The sequence below is a fragment of the Alnus glutinosa genome, chromosome 9 (genome assembly GCF_958979055.1).
Source record: "Alnus glutinosa chromosome 9, dhAlnGlut1.1, whole genome shotgun sequence".
Taxonomy (NCBI): domain Eukaryota; kingdom Viridiplantae; phylum Streptophyta; class Magnoliopsida; order Fagales; family Betulaceae; genus Alnus; species Alnus glutinosa.
The window spans coordinates 27500179-27513059 of record NC_084894.1 but is presented as its reverse complement, the minus strand read 5'-3'; the positions used below and the strand labels follow the sequence as shown (position 1 = coordinate 27513059).

Below are 12881 nucleotides of genomic sequence, written 5' to 3'. Positions count from 1 at the left end.
CAGATTTTTTGCCTTTTCAAATCGCAATTTTTAAAAACGTAGTTCTCAAACGATTTATATTCTGCGATTTGGTTTAAAATCGTACTTATTATCTACGAAATTACAATTCCAAACGCACTCTAAACAAACATCTCACAAAAATGTAATTCGGATTGTCGTACGGTGGTCGGGTCAACCTGCTTGACCCACCAACCCGAACCCGACACGATTATTAATCGGGTTGAAACTTACAACCCAAACATGACACGATACGACACGATTAAGTTAACGGGTCATATCAACCCAACACAACCTGGCTTTTTTTAAGTTTTTTTTTAAAATAAAACAAAATAAGAAGAAGAAGAAGAAGAAGAAAAGAGAATATTTTGTTTTCAAATATTTTTTCCTTCTTTCTTTTCGTTGCCGGGGTATCATGGCTTTTGTTTTAAGATATTTACTTTTTTAAAAATCATTTTTTTTAAAAAAAAATACTAAGTCCAATAACTTTTAGTTTTTTTAATAAGTAAACAGATTGGTGGGTGAACCCGCCAATCCGTTTATAATCGTGTCGATAAATGGGTCAACCCGCCAACCCGCCAACTCATTTAACTTAAATTATGATCCTATAATTTTGTGTCAGATTCGAAAATCATGTCAAAAATTACTAACTCTTCACAAACATCTCGTATAATTGATGTAACAATATTTAATAGTTATTATATATTTTTTTTTTAACAATAGCTAATCATAGGGCTACTAGATATGTCACGCTAGCTTTTATGGGATGTTCAAGAAGTATGCGTAATTACTCTTTCCAAATGTTCACATCTTGCCGCCCATGCACATGATAATGATTCCCTCAAGATTTCTATATGATTTTATGAAATTGCGAATGAGAGAGAGTGTGATGGGGCTCGAGTGCCCTAGGAAGGTGGGCCCTACAACTCAGCGGTTTGGGGGCCTATTTCGAGCACCTAGGCCCTGCTCCTAATGTTGTAATATATATTACACACATATATATACATACATGTAAACCACTCATAGACATACAAGTACACATATATCTATACTAAGACTCACAATCACAATAATTTTTTTAATGTCTATTACATCATGAAGGGAATTCATTTTTATATTTTTAAATACTTAATATATTCTCATTACAAAGTTAAAATATATATATATATATATATATATATATATATTATGAAAATAATAAAAATTAAGTTACAAGCTTATACGAATCAAGCCGAATTTATATAAATTCAGCTTGCTTGATAAATGAGCCTAAATTTTTGTTTAGTTTCTATTTATTTAATAAATGAACCAATTTCAAGCTAAGTCCAAGCCTGTTCGCAAGTGACTCTATTCATTTACGGCCCTACATGCACTCTTACATAAATTCAAATAGAACAATGGATCTCATTTCTAATGCATAGTAGCATCATTATTTTTGTTTAATCATCTAAATAGTTCAAAAAAAATGATTGTTATTGTCGTGTTAATATGACACAACTCAATCTTAGTTATTTTAAATGAAAGTAAGAGTAATATTATATACCACATTATTATTCTACCACTATTTTACTATGTTGATGTAACACTGTTAATTCATTATTGTCTATTAAATTTCTTTTTTTTTTTTTTTGTGAACAATTGATGATTTAAAGTTGTATTGACAATGGCATGTCCGTATTGTGAGATAGTGATGTGGTATTCGTCAATTTATATACATATCTATAGTGTTTTTTTTCTTTAAAAAAAAGAAAAGAAAAATGATTACAACTAGGTTAAAGGATTCATTGAGCATTAATAATTTATCTTTAATTGCAAAAATCATTCATCTAAATGAGGCATAAACTCATTTTTAATAGATTATAACTTATAATTGTGCTTGATTTTGTATTTTCAATACATTTCATGGAGTAGCTTTCTTCCTTTCTTTTTTTCAATAAATCCAAATTGATGTAAAAGATTTGAAAAATACACAAATTATGTGATCAAAAGTAACATGCGTATGGGTTATTGGACCATCTATGAAAGTTGCAACACTGGATTGGGCCGGTGGGTGATGCATTATGCAACTTTGGAGGTAACCTGGGATGTTGTTGATGGTTAAAAGCTTAGTAGGGACACACATATGAGACATGGACGCCAATTCCAAAGGCTTGCTCTTACTGTGCTTTATGGAGGAATCCATTTCATCGTTTTGCCCTTTGGGGGAGAAAAGTGGGGTTGAGGCAGGACCAGAGTTTGGATCAACTCAAAGAACTACTCCGACCTTAAAGATTCGTTTGGGTTTGTAATTTTGTTAACTTTATTCAAAATTATGAATACTAAGATAAAAAAGTGTAGAAATTATATGTTTGTGAAGATGAATTAAATTAAATATATTTTAAAAAATAATAAAAATTTGAAAAAAAAATTGGGAAAAAATAATAATGTGGCAGATGATAAATAGAAGAAAAATAAAATGAGAAATGCTACGCACTATTAGTTTGGTAACAACACATACACTTTAATTGGAATCCAATCAAAATTATTAAAAAAAACCTCACATTATATATATATATATATATATATATATATATATATATATAAATAAATAAATTATAAAAAAAAAATGAAAAATGGTAGGTGGCCACAACTATCCTTGATGAGCCACCCCTGGAATGCCTCGGGTGTCCACCACGAGGCGTTCCGGGGGTGGTGCGACCACCCCCGACACCCCATGTGGCTGGCCGACCACCCTAATGGATGGTCAGCTAGCCATTGTGTAGGGGTTTAGGTTTTTTATTTTTATTTTTTATTTTTCTGTAAACTGTAGTCCATTCTCAATGGAATAGTTATTCATTTTATTTTTTAGAGGAATCGGTATTCCTCTTCGTAAGAGAATAAACCCTTACCAAACAAAATAATAACTATTCTATAGGAATAGTCATTCTATTATAAGGGTCTGTTCCGCGAACCAAATGAGACCTATATATACCTCTCAAACATTTTTTATTTTTTTTGGCTGGAACCTCTCACACTTTTAAGTGGACACTCTTTGATACGACACTAAAAATCACTATTATATTTTGGATTGATCTTTATTGAATTTTGGATTCAACATAATTGAATTAAGGATTTAATAATCAAAATTAAAAATCTAAAATTAAATTGAATAGCATAAAAATTTAAATATTTAATTTGATTTTATCATTTATAATATGTCTCATGGTCGAGTCAAGGGGATAAGAATTTTCGCAATTTTACTATGGGAAAATTGCACCGTTGGTCCCTGTGGTATTTTATAATTATCTTTTACTCCCTGTGGTTTAAAAAATTACTGGGAGATTCTTGTGGTATGCAATAATTACAAATCGATCCCTGGCGTCAAATTCTGTTAAATTTTTTAACAGATTCCGTCAAATGCCACGTCAGCGACACGTGTCACCATCTTATGACGACACGTGTCCATCTTAATAAAAAAATATAAATTTATTAAAAAATAAGTAAAAATACTTTTTTTTTAGATGGACACGTGTCGCCATAAGATGGTGACACGTGTCGCTGACGTGGCATTTGACGGAATCTGTTAAAAAATTTAACAGAATTTGACGCCAGGGATCGATTTGTAATTATTGCATACCACAAGGATCTCCCAGTAATTTTTTAAACCACAGGGAGTAAAAGATAATTATAAAATACCACAGGGACCAACGGTGCAATTTTTTCTTTTACTATTTTAGGTGGAATGAAGAGAAGTCATAATTTTGAGTCGGGTCAATCGGGCCCGCTTTTGTAATCGAATGACGACAATCCATTAAGGTTGATGAGATGAAGTTCCGATGAGAACGAGATTTTCAATCAGCGGACCCACTCATATGAAACCAACAGCATATAAGTCCCAAATATATCCTTTCCCCAATCAACGGCCCTGATATCCCCCGTCAAGACCATTGTTTTTTCCAAATTGGAGTCACATGGCAGACCGGTAACTAACATCTGGACCCACGTCCATGCACCGGGGCCCATATTCACACTCGTGGGCCTCTTCGTATGTGAGCATTTTCTACTTCGTCGTCACCTTGAAAGTAGATTTTTTTTTTTTTTTTAACAAGCACAGTATCATCTTCATTACAAGAAATCGCCCTAAAAGGAGTACAATCAGGACGAACATTACACAGAGAACCAAATACAGGCACCCAAATACAACCATGCTAACGCCCGAAGGCTGTCGGAGTGGGTAGAGAAAAAGATTCTCTACCCACAAAGCTAGAAAACTAGCTTGAAGCAGCTACCATTGCGGTAGACTGTGAATAAGAGCAATAATTTACAAACAAAGGCAAACAGAAAACCCCCGGAAGACAAGAGCTGGAAGGTTAACTGGATTAATTTTTTGTTAAAAATAAATATTCAATGACTATTGGACTATGTCACGTCAATATAATAAGAAAAAAATTGAGATATTTATATAATATATAAGATTACTCCATAGTGATTAATGAATAATTTAAGAGATTAAATTCAAATAATGACAATAATAGTCAATATAATGTTGTTAGTGATAAAGCATTTAGACGATGTCCCTGAACCCTATTTTATTTATTTATTTTTTTTTTAAACTAGCATGAGTTTCTAATTTTTACTAGCATAGCATGAGATTCTAGATTTTATGTTTTCAGTTCATATTGTGGGTAGGATTGCTATAAAGCCTAGCCTGATCCAGTAACAGAAATCAATATGGGATGAATGCTTTTACGGTCCTGGGTGAAATTGGTTTTGTTCCATTATGGTGTAATCCTAAAGTTTGTCTAAAGGGTATTCCTACTATGGCATCATGGAGCAATGACGGTCGGCTGGTCAAGCCTGTAACGGTATGCATAGAAGGTAGTAGCAGTTAGATGGCAAAGGAAACTGCTCTAACTTACTTGAAAAAATCGAGCGTAATTACAGAAGAAGTGGTCATACATGAGTAGTTTTTTCCCAAAAACTTGGGAAAAAATGGTTATTGTAAATTTCCAACATAGAGAATGTTATGGAGAATTTGTAGGTGTATGGCTAATTTGTTTCCCGGCGTGTTTCCGAGAAATTGTATCTTCGTAGTCTAGGACTCTATTTTATGTAGAGCGTGTTTGCTCTAATTGGTTTATGAATGAAATAAGATATATTATTTCAAAAGGTGGTAGCGGAGTAATAAATAAACACTAAAATGTTTCTCCTAATAACAAAAGACGGATTTTTTTTGAAATATTATTACTTTTATTATATTTCATTTACAAATTTATATGAGGGTTTACATTTTATGAAAGAGTAATATTTGTTGTACAATAAATGTACACACTTTGTACAACAAAGTTGACGTAGATTTTTTTTTAATTTTTTTTTTTTTTAAAAATATAATTTCCCCTCCTCATCTAATTTGTCCAGATTTTTTTTTTTAAAAAAATAAAATAAAATTTTCACGTATGCTTTGTTATACAAAATGTGTATATTTGTTGCGGTACAAACATTACTTTTAAAAAAATAAGTGTCACGTAATAATTTATATTTTAATAGTTGACCTAATAAATATTATATGAACTATCATATCAATTTATAAACATAATAAACGTCATATAAATTACCATGTGTATTCTATATTTTAATGGCTAAATTTAATTCCTTTTTTAATCCTTTGCATGAATTACATGAAATTGTAGGGGATTGTGAAAGCCTATGGCCCTATGTTATAGGCAGAGGCAAAAGAAATTATCCAAATCCTTAATTATAAAGAATTTTGATTTTTAATGATAAATAACGAAGAATTCAAACGGTGACTAACAATAATCGAGTCAATATCATTCACATGAGTAAATTCTAGGTTTTACCACCCGTTAAACTTTCTGGAATTAATAGAGAATCCACAGGGTGAACTATATATATCAATAATTATAAAAAGTGGTCTGACCCGGGCCAGTGGACCCCATTATTGGTGGTAATTTAGTATTTACATGCTACCATCTCGCTGGCTCACCTTCCTAAACAAACAAACTTGAAACTACCACCATCCTTCTCACTCGGTCTTTCACATTTTCCTGACAGAAAAGAAGATTATGATAAAGACTAAGAAATCTGAGTGACGTTTGAGCTAAGCTCTTCAGCCGTGTGAACCCACATTTGGTTTGCGCTTGAGGAAGCGAGCAATGGCTGCGGCTCTGGAGTGCTGGTCGAGCCGAGCTAGTACGGACGAGGATATGGTGGAGCAGGTGCTGATGAGGACGCAGGACAGATCGGAAGGGTCGCCTCCGGGGGGCTCCGCCGGAGCCGCAGCAGCCGGAATCGGAGCAAAGGAGTCTTCGTCGATGCAGAAGCGGCTCCAGAGGCTGAGCCGGAACGTGTCGGAGGCGCTCGCATCGCTGAAGAACTCGCTGAATCTCGACTCGGCACGTGACCCCCCACCTCCCTCGTCGTCGTCGTCGCTAAAGATCGAATCCACTAGAAAGGTTGTGTGGGGCAGCGTCGTAAGAAACCTCACGCAGCTCTACCCCGGTAGCCAACTCCCGGAGAAGCTCGTCTCCAACATTCGCAGGCATTACGATTCGTTGCCGCTCAGGTTTGGAGTAGTTGCTGAAGCTTGAACTCTGTTTGGTTGGTGAGAAAGTAGGAAAATGAAAGACAAACAAAGAATGAAAAACTGTCCTGAACTTAAACGAAATATATAATCTTGTTAAGTTCAGTGGAGAAATGGGTTTTGTTTCTTTTCGTGTTATTGAAATCGAAACTCTCAGGAGCCAAACAGAGCATTTAGGTTACAGAGAATTGATTCTATTAATTTTCTCACATTTTCTTATTTATTTATTAAGTACGTTTTTGGTTAAACTGACTCTTTTCAGTTATGCTCAAGCGGGATTTGATATGAAAGAAGTGTTCCTTCATATCAAGTTGATAGAGGAGGCATCAGGGGATGACCACCCTGCGATGTTGATTCAAGAAGTATCAGATGATGAAGTTCAAGGGTCTGTATTCAAGCTCACATTTGCATGTAACTCTTCGATTTCGTGGCCGGCAATGTCGGGGGCACTGGATAGCGCCTCCATTTGCTGCAAGAAGATTCAGATCTTTGAGAAGAAGGGGTTCACTCTTGGGGTTGTTCTTCTTCTGGTTCAAGCTGGGCAAGAGAAATCGGTCAAAACCCGGATTGAAAATGCTCTTAAGTCGGCTATAAAGAAGCCGAAAACCAGTGCAGTGAAGCTCCCTTTTGGGCTATGTGGGTGTCAGGAAGAGAGCACCAAAGGGATAGACTTCGGAGAGATTGAAGAAGAACCGGGTGACCAAAGTTATAGAAATGGAGTTGAGAATTTGAGCACTAAGATTCAGCTTCAGATGCCATTACCCACATCGTCTTTTGTAGTATCGGTTGATGAATGGCAGACAGTTCAGTCAGGCGGGGATGAGATTGGGAAATGGCTGTTGAGCTCGGACAATCTTGAGTTTATTGATCAAATTGGACCCAATTCATTTAAGGGAGTTTACAAGGGCAAAAGGGTTGGAATTGAGAAACTTAAGGGCTGTGACAAGGGGAATTCTTATGAGTTTGAGCTCCGAAAGGATCTGTTGGAGCTCATGACTTGTGGGCATAGAAACATTCTGCAATTCTATGGTGTTTGTGTCGATGAAAGTCATGGGTTGTGTGTGGTGACAAAGTTGATGGAAGGTGGATCAGTTCATGACTTATTGCTAAAGAGCAAGAAGCTTCAGAGTAAGGAAATTATAAGAATTTCTGTTGATATCGCGGAGGGGATTAAGTTCATGAATGATCATGGTGTTGCGTACAGAGATCTCAACACGCAGAGGATTTTATTGGATCGGCATGGAAATGCTTGCTTGGGGGACATGGGTATAGTTGCTGCTTGCAATAGTGTCGGTGAGGCCATGGAGTATGAAACTGATGGTTATCGGTGGCTAGCCCCAGAGGTTTGTTCCCTATGACCTTGGCGTCAATTTACCAAAATCATTCATAGCAATACAAATGTGAATATAGAATTGGTACATTTTCTTTTTCAAAGCAATAACCTAACTAGTTGGAGCATTTCAGGTGACCTGTAATGATATTATTCCACTCTGTATCACTAAGCATTTACAATAAGTTAGTCTAGAACTCAACTGAGCCATTAGATGCATGGATGGTGTTTGTGTTTCCAAATGCTGAATGCTGTGGAAACAAAATGCCATCATCGCTTTCCTAACTTTGAGACCATGTTGCATCATTTCCATGTTGAAGCCATTAGATGCATTTGAAACCATGTTTCACCATACTCCTTAGGATTTTAAGAAACTTAATTGTCTGAATTTTTATTATTTACTTATAAAAAATTATTATAATTTGCTATGATGGAATTATTTTAAATCCTCCATGTCGCATCCAATAGTCCAAATGCATGTTAGGAAACCATGATCACACATTGATTGTTTTCCTGTGATTTGACAGTGTGGTTTGCAAGTGTTTTTTTTTTTTTTTTCAAGGTAGTGTGGTTTGCAAGTTGGCGATGGATTTGTGGTATATAACTTTTACACTGGATTTGAATTAAACTATATATTAACATTACAGTAAAGTATTTCTGCTATCTTATCTTGGTTCCCAACTTAAAAAAGTAACGCGACTTTACCTTAATAAACCTTTTGGGAATTTTGTAAAAAAATGTTTTTTCTTTAATGAAAGAATTTAATTTTTACTGTGCACAAAAACATTACTCAGATTCATTGTATGTGACTTGGATTCTCAGGACCACCCTACACTTTATTAAAAGAGACTTTATGTCACTTATCTCAACATCATAGTTGACGCATGCTTAACATGTCTTCATAATTGTATTTGCTTTATACTTCAATATTGTGTTTACCTTTATCTAAGCACTCCTGTATATTCCCTAAACAAATTAGCTTGATCCCAAAGTGCCACTTTCATGAAATTTGTTTCCACTAGTGGAGCCCACATAATGGAGCTTTTTAGGTTCTGGCATGATTTTAGTCTGAATGTTAGTAGTCGTTTTCTTACCTATTTTGTGAAGCCACCTCCCACCCCCTCCCCACAAAAAAAAAAAAAAAAAAAAAAAAAAAAAAAGCAACAAAAAAACAAAAGCCAAAAAAGAATAATAATAGATTACAATTTGTAAGCCACTGTGTAGACACCACCTTTTCCTAACTTGGTTAGCTACATAATATTTGTGTTGTTGATGTCTTTGGAAGCAATTTAAGGACTGATAACTTCTGATAAGTGCCAAATATATACAGCTGGCTTAGTCCTTTATTTTGAAAGAAAAAGAAGGTACAGGTGTAGATTAGAACTTTAACTTAAATTATCCCTTTCTTTAGGTACCTGCCTTAACATCTTTAGACACTTCCTATTTTTTCAAAGTAAAGCATTTTTAAGAGTCATGAAACACATAAAAAAAATAAAATTTAAATTGTAAGTTCTCTGAGGTTAATTTCAACTCACCTATATTTGATTGTATATGAAAGTTTGCCTCTTCTTTTCCTTTAGCATATCCCAATTCATTGAGTATTGCAAAGCTGAAAATGGTACCTTTTTTTTTTTTTTCCTGGGTTGAGAACAGATAATAGCTGGTGACCCAGAGAGTGTTTCTGAGTCATGGATGAGTAATGCATACAGTTTTGGGATGGTGATTTGGGAGATGGTGACTGGTGAGGCAGCTTATGCTGCATTTTCACCTGTGCAAGCAGCGGTTGGGATTGCTGCTTGTGGCCTTAGACCAGAGATCCCCAAGGACTGCCCACAAATTCTAAAAGCTTTGATGACAAAGTGCTGGAACAATATCCCTTCAAAGCGCCCTCAATTCTCTGATATTATATCGATATTGCTGCGGCCAAACAACAGCAACAATAACAGGTAAACACCCTTTTTAAGTTTCTGTGGGACTTGATCTGTCGATACTAATTTATGTAAAACAGGCCCTCGTTAGGAGTTGCCATGCATTAGTATAAATCCATGAAGCTTATATAGCAGAAATGAAGATATAATTGTCCTTTCTTTTGCCATTGCAAATATATATCTTTATCCTATTCTTTTTCTTTTAAAAAAACTGGTGTCAATATTGTTTTCTTTAAAATGTTTTTGCCATCACATAATTCATGATGGTGATGAGTGGTGGTGGGAACATTAAAACATGTTTTCCGTTCGTGTTCTTATGATTGACTTGGCATTCTCCGTTTTCTTGTAAAAAAGAGTAGGATCATTTGATCTGAAGTGTCAGTTGTGTGTCCTTACGGGCCTACAGGTTTTGATTATTACAAGGCACTTCGTATACAAAGTTATCTTTTTGTTCGTGTAGTGGCTATCTAAGGGCCCCAATAGGAGTCCCCCTTGTTTTTGTGTCTCATGAATCATAGGTGGCAAAAAATTATCAAAAACCCCCTCCCTCCATTCACTTTATGAGGTTCAACTTCTACGGACCAGTTCCTGAAGAATTACTAATTGTTGTGTAAAATAAACAAAATTGACATAAGCAAATTAAGAAAAATAACACAAGAATATAGGATTTACATAGTTTGAATGATGCTTACCTCCACAGCCACAGGTGATGAGAGTTGCTTTACTTGCTTGTGAAAAATAAGCATTACAAGCTCTCACTCTCCTTTCTTAGCCGAATGGCAGCTCCTGAAGTGAATTACACCCTAATTGAAACCCTGAATCAAGTTTACAATTCAAATATAGATAAAAATGTGAAATTATAAAAATATATCCCTGTTGTTAGGTGTACAACAAAGAATATAGCAACCAATTCCACAGATTGAATTCAAGACACATCACAGTGTGTCAATGACTTGGGTTTCTGGAGAAGTTTGAACTTTAGAACTCGTTTGAGGCATTAATAACATTAGTAGGGGTGATTGTCATGATTGGTTTTATATGTTTTCTGTATGCTTAGGTTGCCCCACTCTAAACTTTCTATTGAGATTGATTTACTTATAAAAAAAAAAAAAAAAAAAAAAAAAAAGTTCTTCTATCAACTAGAGGAAAATAAAAAAGGAAATTAGGTTTCCAATCATTTTCAGCTATTTGAGCCTATTTCACAATCCAAATAAAACAATAGCTTCAGTTTTTCTTCCCTTTTCTTCAATCAGATAAATAGTGGGGTACATAATAAGCAGTAACCGTCCCCTTTCCGAATTTCTTCCATTGCTAAATCAAAGATATCTCATTTAGAGGGGAAGAGATGCCACTTAACTACTAAGGTTAGTGGTGCATCAATTACAGATTCATTGATTCAAGACCTGGTCGAGGTGGTCTCTTAGTTTAATTTTCTAACGACATATATTTGTTTAATTTCTTCCAACCCAGTTTGAAAGAAAATTTTGTCAATCTCAAAAATGAAAATAGTTATGTAATGATTATATATTATGGAAATATGGATGACTATATATTAAATGAAGGAATGATTGTTTATCTATCTATTTTTTGGTCTGAAATGTCTAATTTGTTCATTCCTTGTGATTTGTGTAATGATTAGATATACCTAGGATTGAATTTAGGTGTGGGTCGTTCACATGATCTTTTTTTTGGCCAGAAGAAAGGATTCACATGAGCAGGTTATATCTGGTAAAGCATGAAGGCTGCACATGCATGACTAAGAGAAAAAAAAAAAAAAAAAGAAAAAAAAAAAAGAAGTAAAGAAAACAGAGCTCCACATGCGTGACATGTGCATGTGACTATTCAACTCCAAGTCAAGGAAAAACACCGAAAGGCCTGCATTTACCAAAGTAACAACTCTATTAAAGTAATAATTAAGTTCATTGTAAAGGTTTATATTCCTATGGTTCTGTATATATATACCATAAGCTACGAAAATAGTAGAGCCTTTTGCATCTAAGAAATTAATTACCACCCAATCTCTCTTTCTCTCTATGCGTGCGTGTTTTTAGGTGTGCATACCGCTCTGTTTGTTAATTTGTTTTGGGGTATTTTTTGTTTTTGATTTAAAAAGGTATTATGTTGGAAATAAAAGTGATTTTTGTGTGTGTGTGTGTTTAAAAAAAACACGTGATTTTTTTTTTATATATATATATTAATTTTTTTCAAACTGTAGTCAAGCTAATTACGAATTTTCCCTTTTCCTTTCCTTTCAAGTTTCAAGCCAAATTATTTATAAAAGAAATATATAATTTTAAAGGCCGAACTGTAATTTTATCAAAATTGTTTTAACTATGTTTTTAAAACTTAAATTTTATTAATTAAGCTTTGAAATAACTATTTGGATAAATGTCTAATAAATCCCTGAGTCGGAGCGCCATTTGAATTCGATTTCTCGCTTTTTGAAAATCAGTATTCGGTGTTTAACTTTTTCGTGAATTTGAAATAGGTCATTCCGTGATTTTTTTCGTTCATTTTTGCAACCATCGTCAGTACCACGTCAGCATTTTCGCAACTATCATCTTAAAATATTATTATTTTATTTAATTAGTCACCCCCAAAGGTGGTTGGTGCCACCTCTAGGGTGGCTGCGCGGCTGCCCCTAGGGCCTGGGGTGGCCATCGAGCCATCCTAAGGGACCGGGGGAGTCGCGCGGCCACCCTAGAGGTGGCCGGTCCCCTAGATCGGAAGCCACCCCCAAATTCCTTACTCTTTCTTTTCTTTTCTTTTCTTTTTTTTTTTTTTTTTTTTTTTAAAGTTTTAAATTAATAATTAAATAAAATAATAATATTTTAAAATGATATGGCGAAAATGCTAATGTGGCACTAACGATGGTTGTAAAAATGGACGGAAATATTACGGAATGACCTATTTTAAATTTGTGAAAAAATTAAAACTCCAAAAACTGACTTTCAAAAAGTGAAGAATGGAATTCAAATGATACTTCTACTCGAGAATTTATCAAACATTTACCCTAACTATTTTTTGAAATAATACATTTTGAAAT

General features: G+C 34.5%; 1 protein-coding gene across 2 annotated transcripts; it reads left to right on the top strand.

Moving 5' to 3' along the window:
- Positions 1 to 5996: 5996 nt before the first annotated feature.
- On the top strand, positions 5997 to 11869 carry LOC133878286 (uncharacterized). Of its 2 annotated transcripts, none has more exons than XM_062316820.1 (4): positions 5997 to 6559; positions 6840 to 7920; positions 9561 to 9853; positions 11535 to 11869. In XM_062316820.1, exons 1-4 carry the CDS (start codon positions 6150 to 6152, stop codon positions 11572 to 11574), a joined length of 1824 nt encoding a protein of 607 aa, XP_062172804.1. In that variant the 5' UTR covers positions 5997 to 6149; the 3' UTR covers positions 11575 to 11869. The 2 variants fall into 2 exon arrangements, with proteins under 2 accessions (XP_062172804.1, XP_062172803.1); XM_062316819.1 differs by having other exon boundaries at positions 11532 to 11869.
- Positions 11870 to 12881: the final 1012 nt, after the last annotated feature.

Bases quoted from the DNA above. Each gene is read 5' to 3' on its own strand.
- LOC133878286 (XM_062316819.1), top strand. From the start codon at position 6,150: ATGGCTGCGGCTCTGGAGTGCTGGTCGAGCCGAGCTAGTACGGACGAG. The intron at 6,560-6,839 runs GTTTGGAGTAGT...GACTCTTTTCAG, and splicing joins TACGATTCGTTGCCGCTCAG to TTATGCTCAAGCGGGATTTG. The intron at 7,921-9,560 runs GTTTGTTCCCTA...GGTTGAGAACAG, and splicing joins ATCGGTGGCTAGCCCCAGAG to ATAATAGCTGGTGACCCAGA.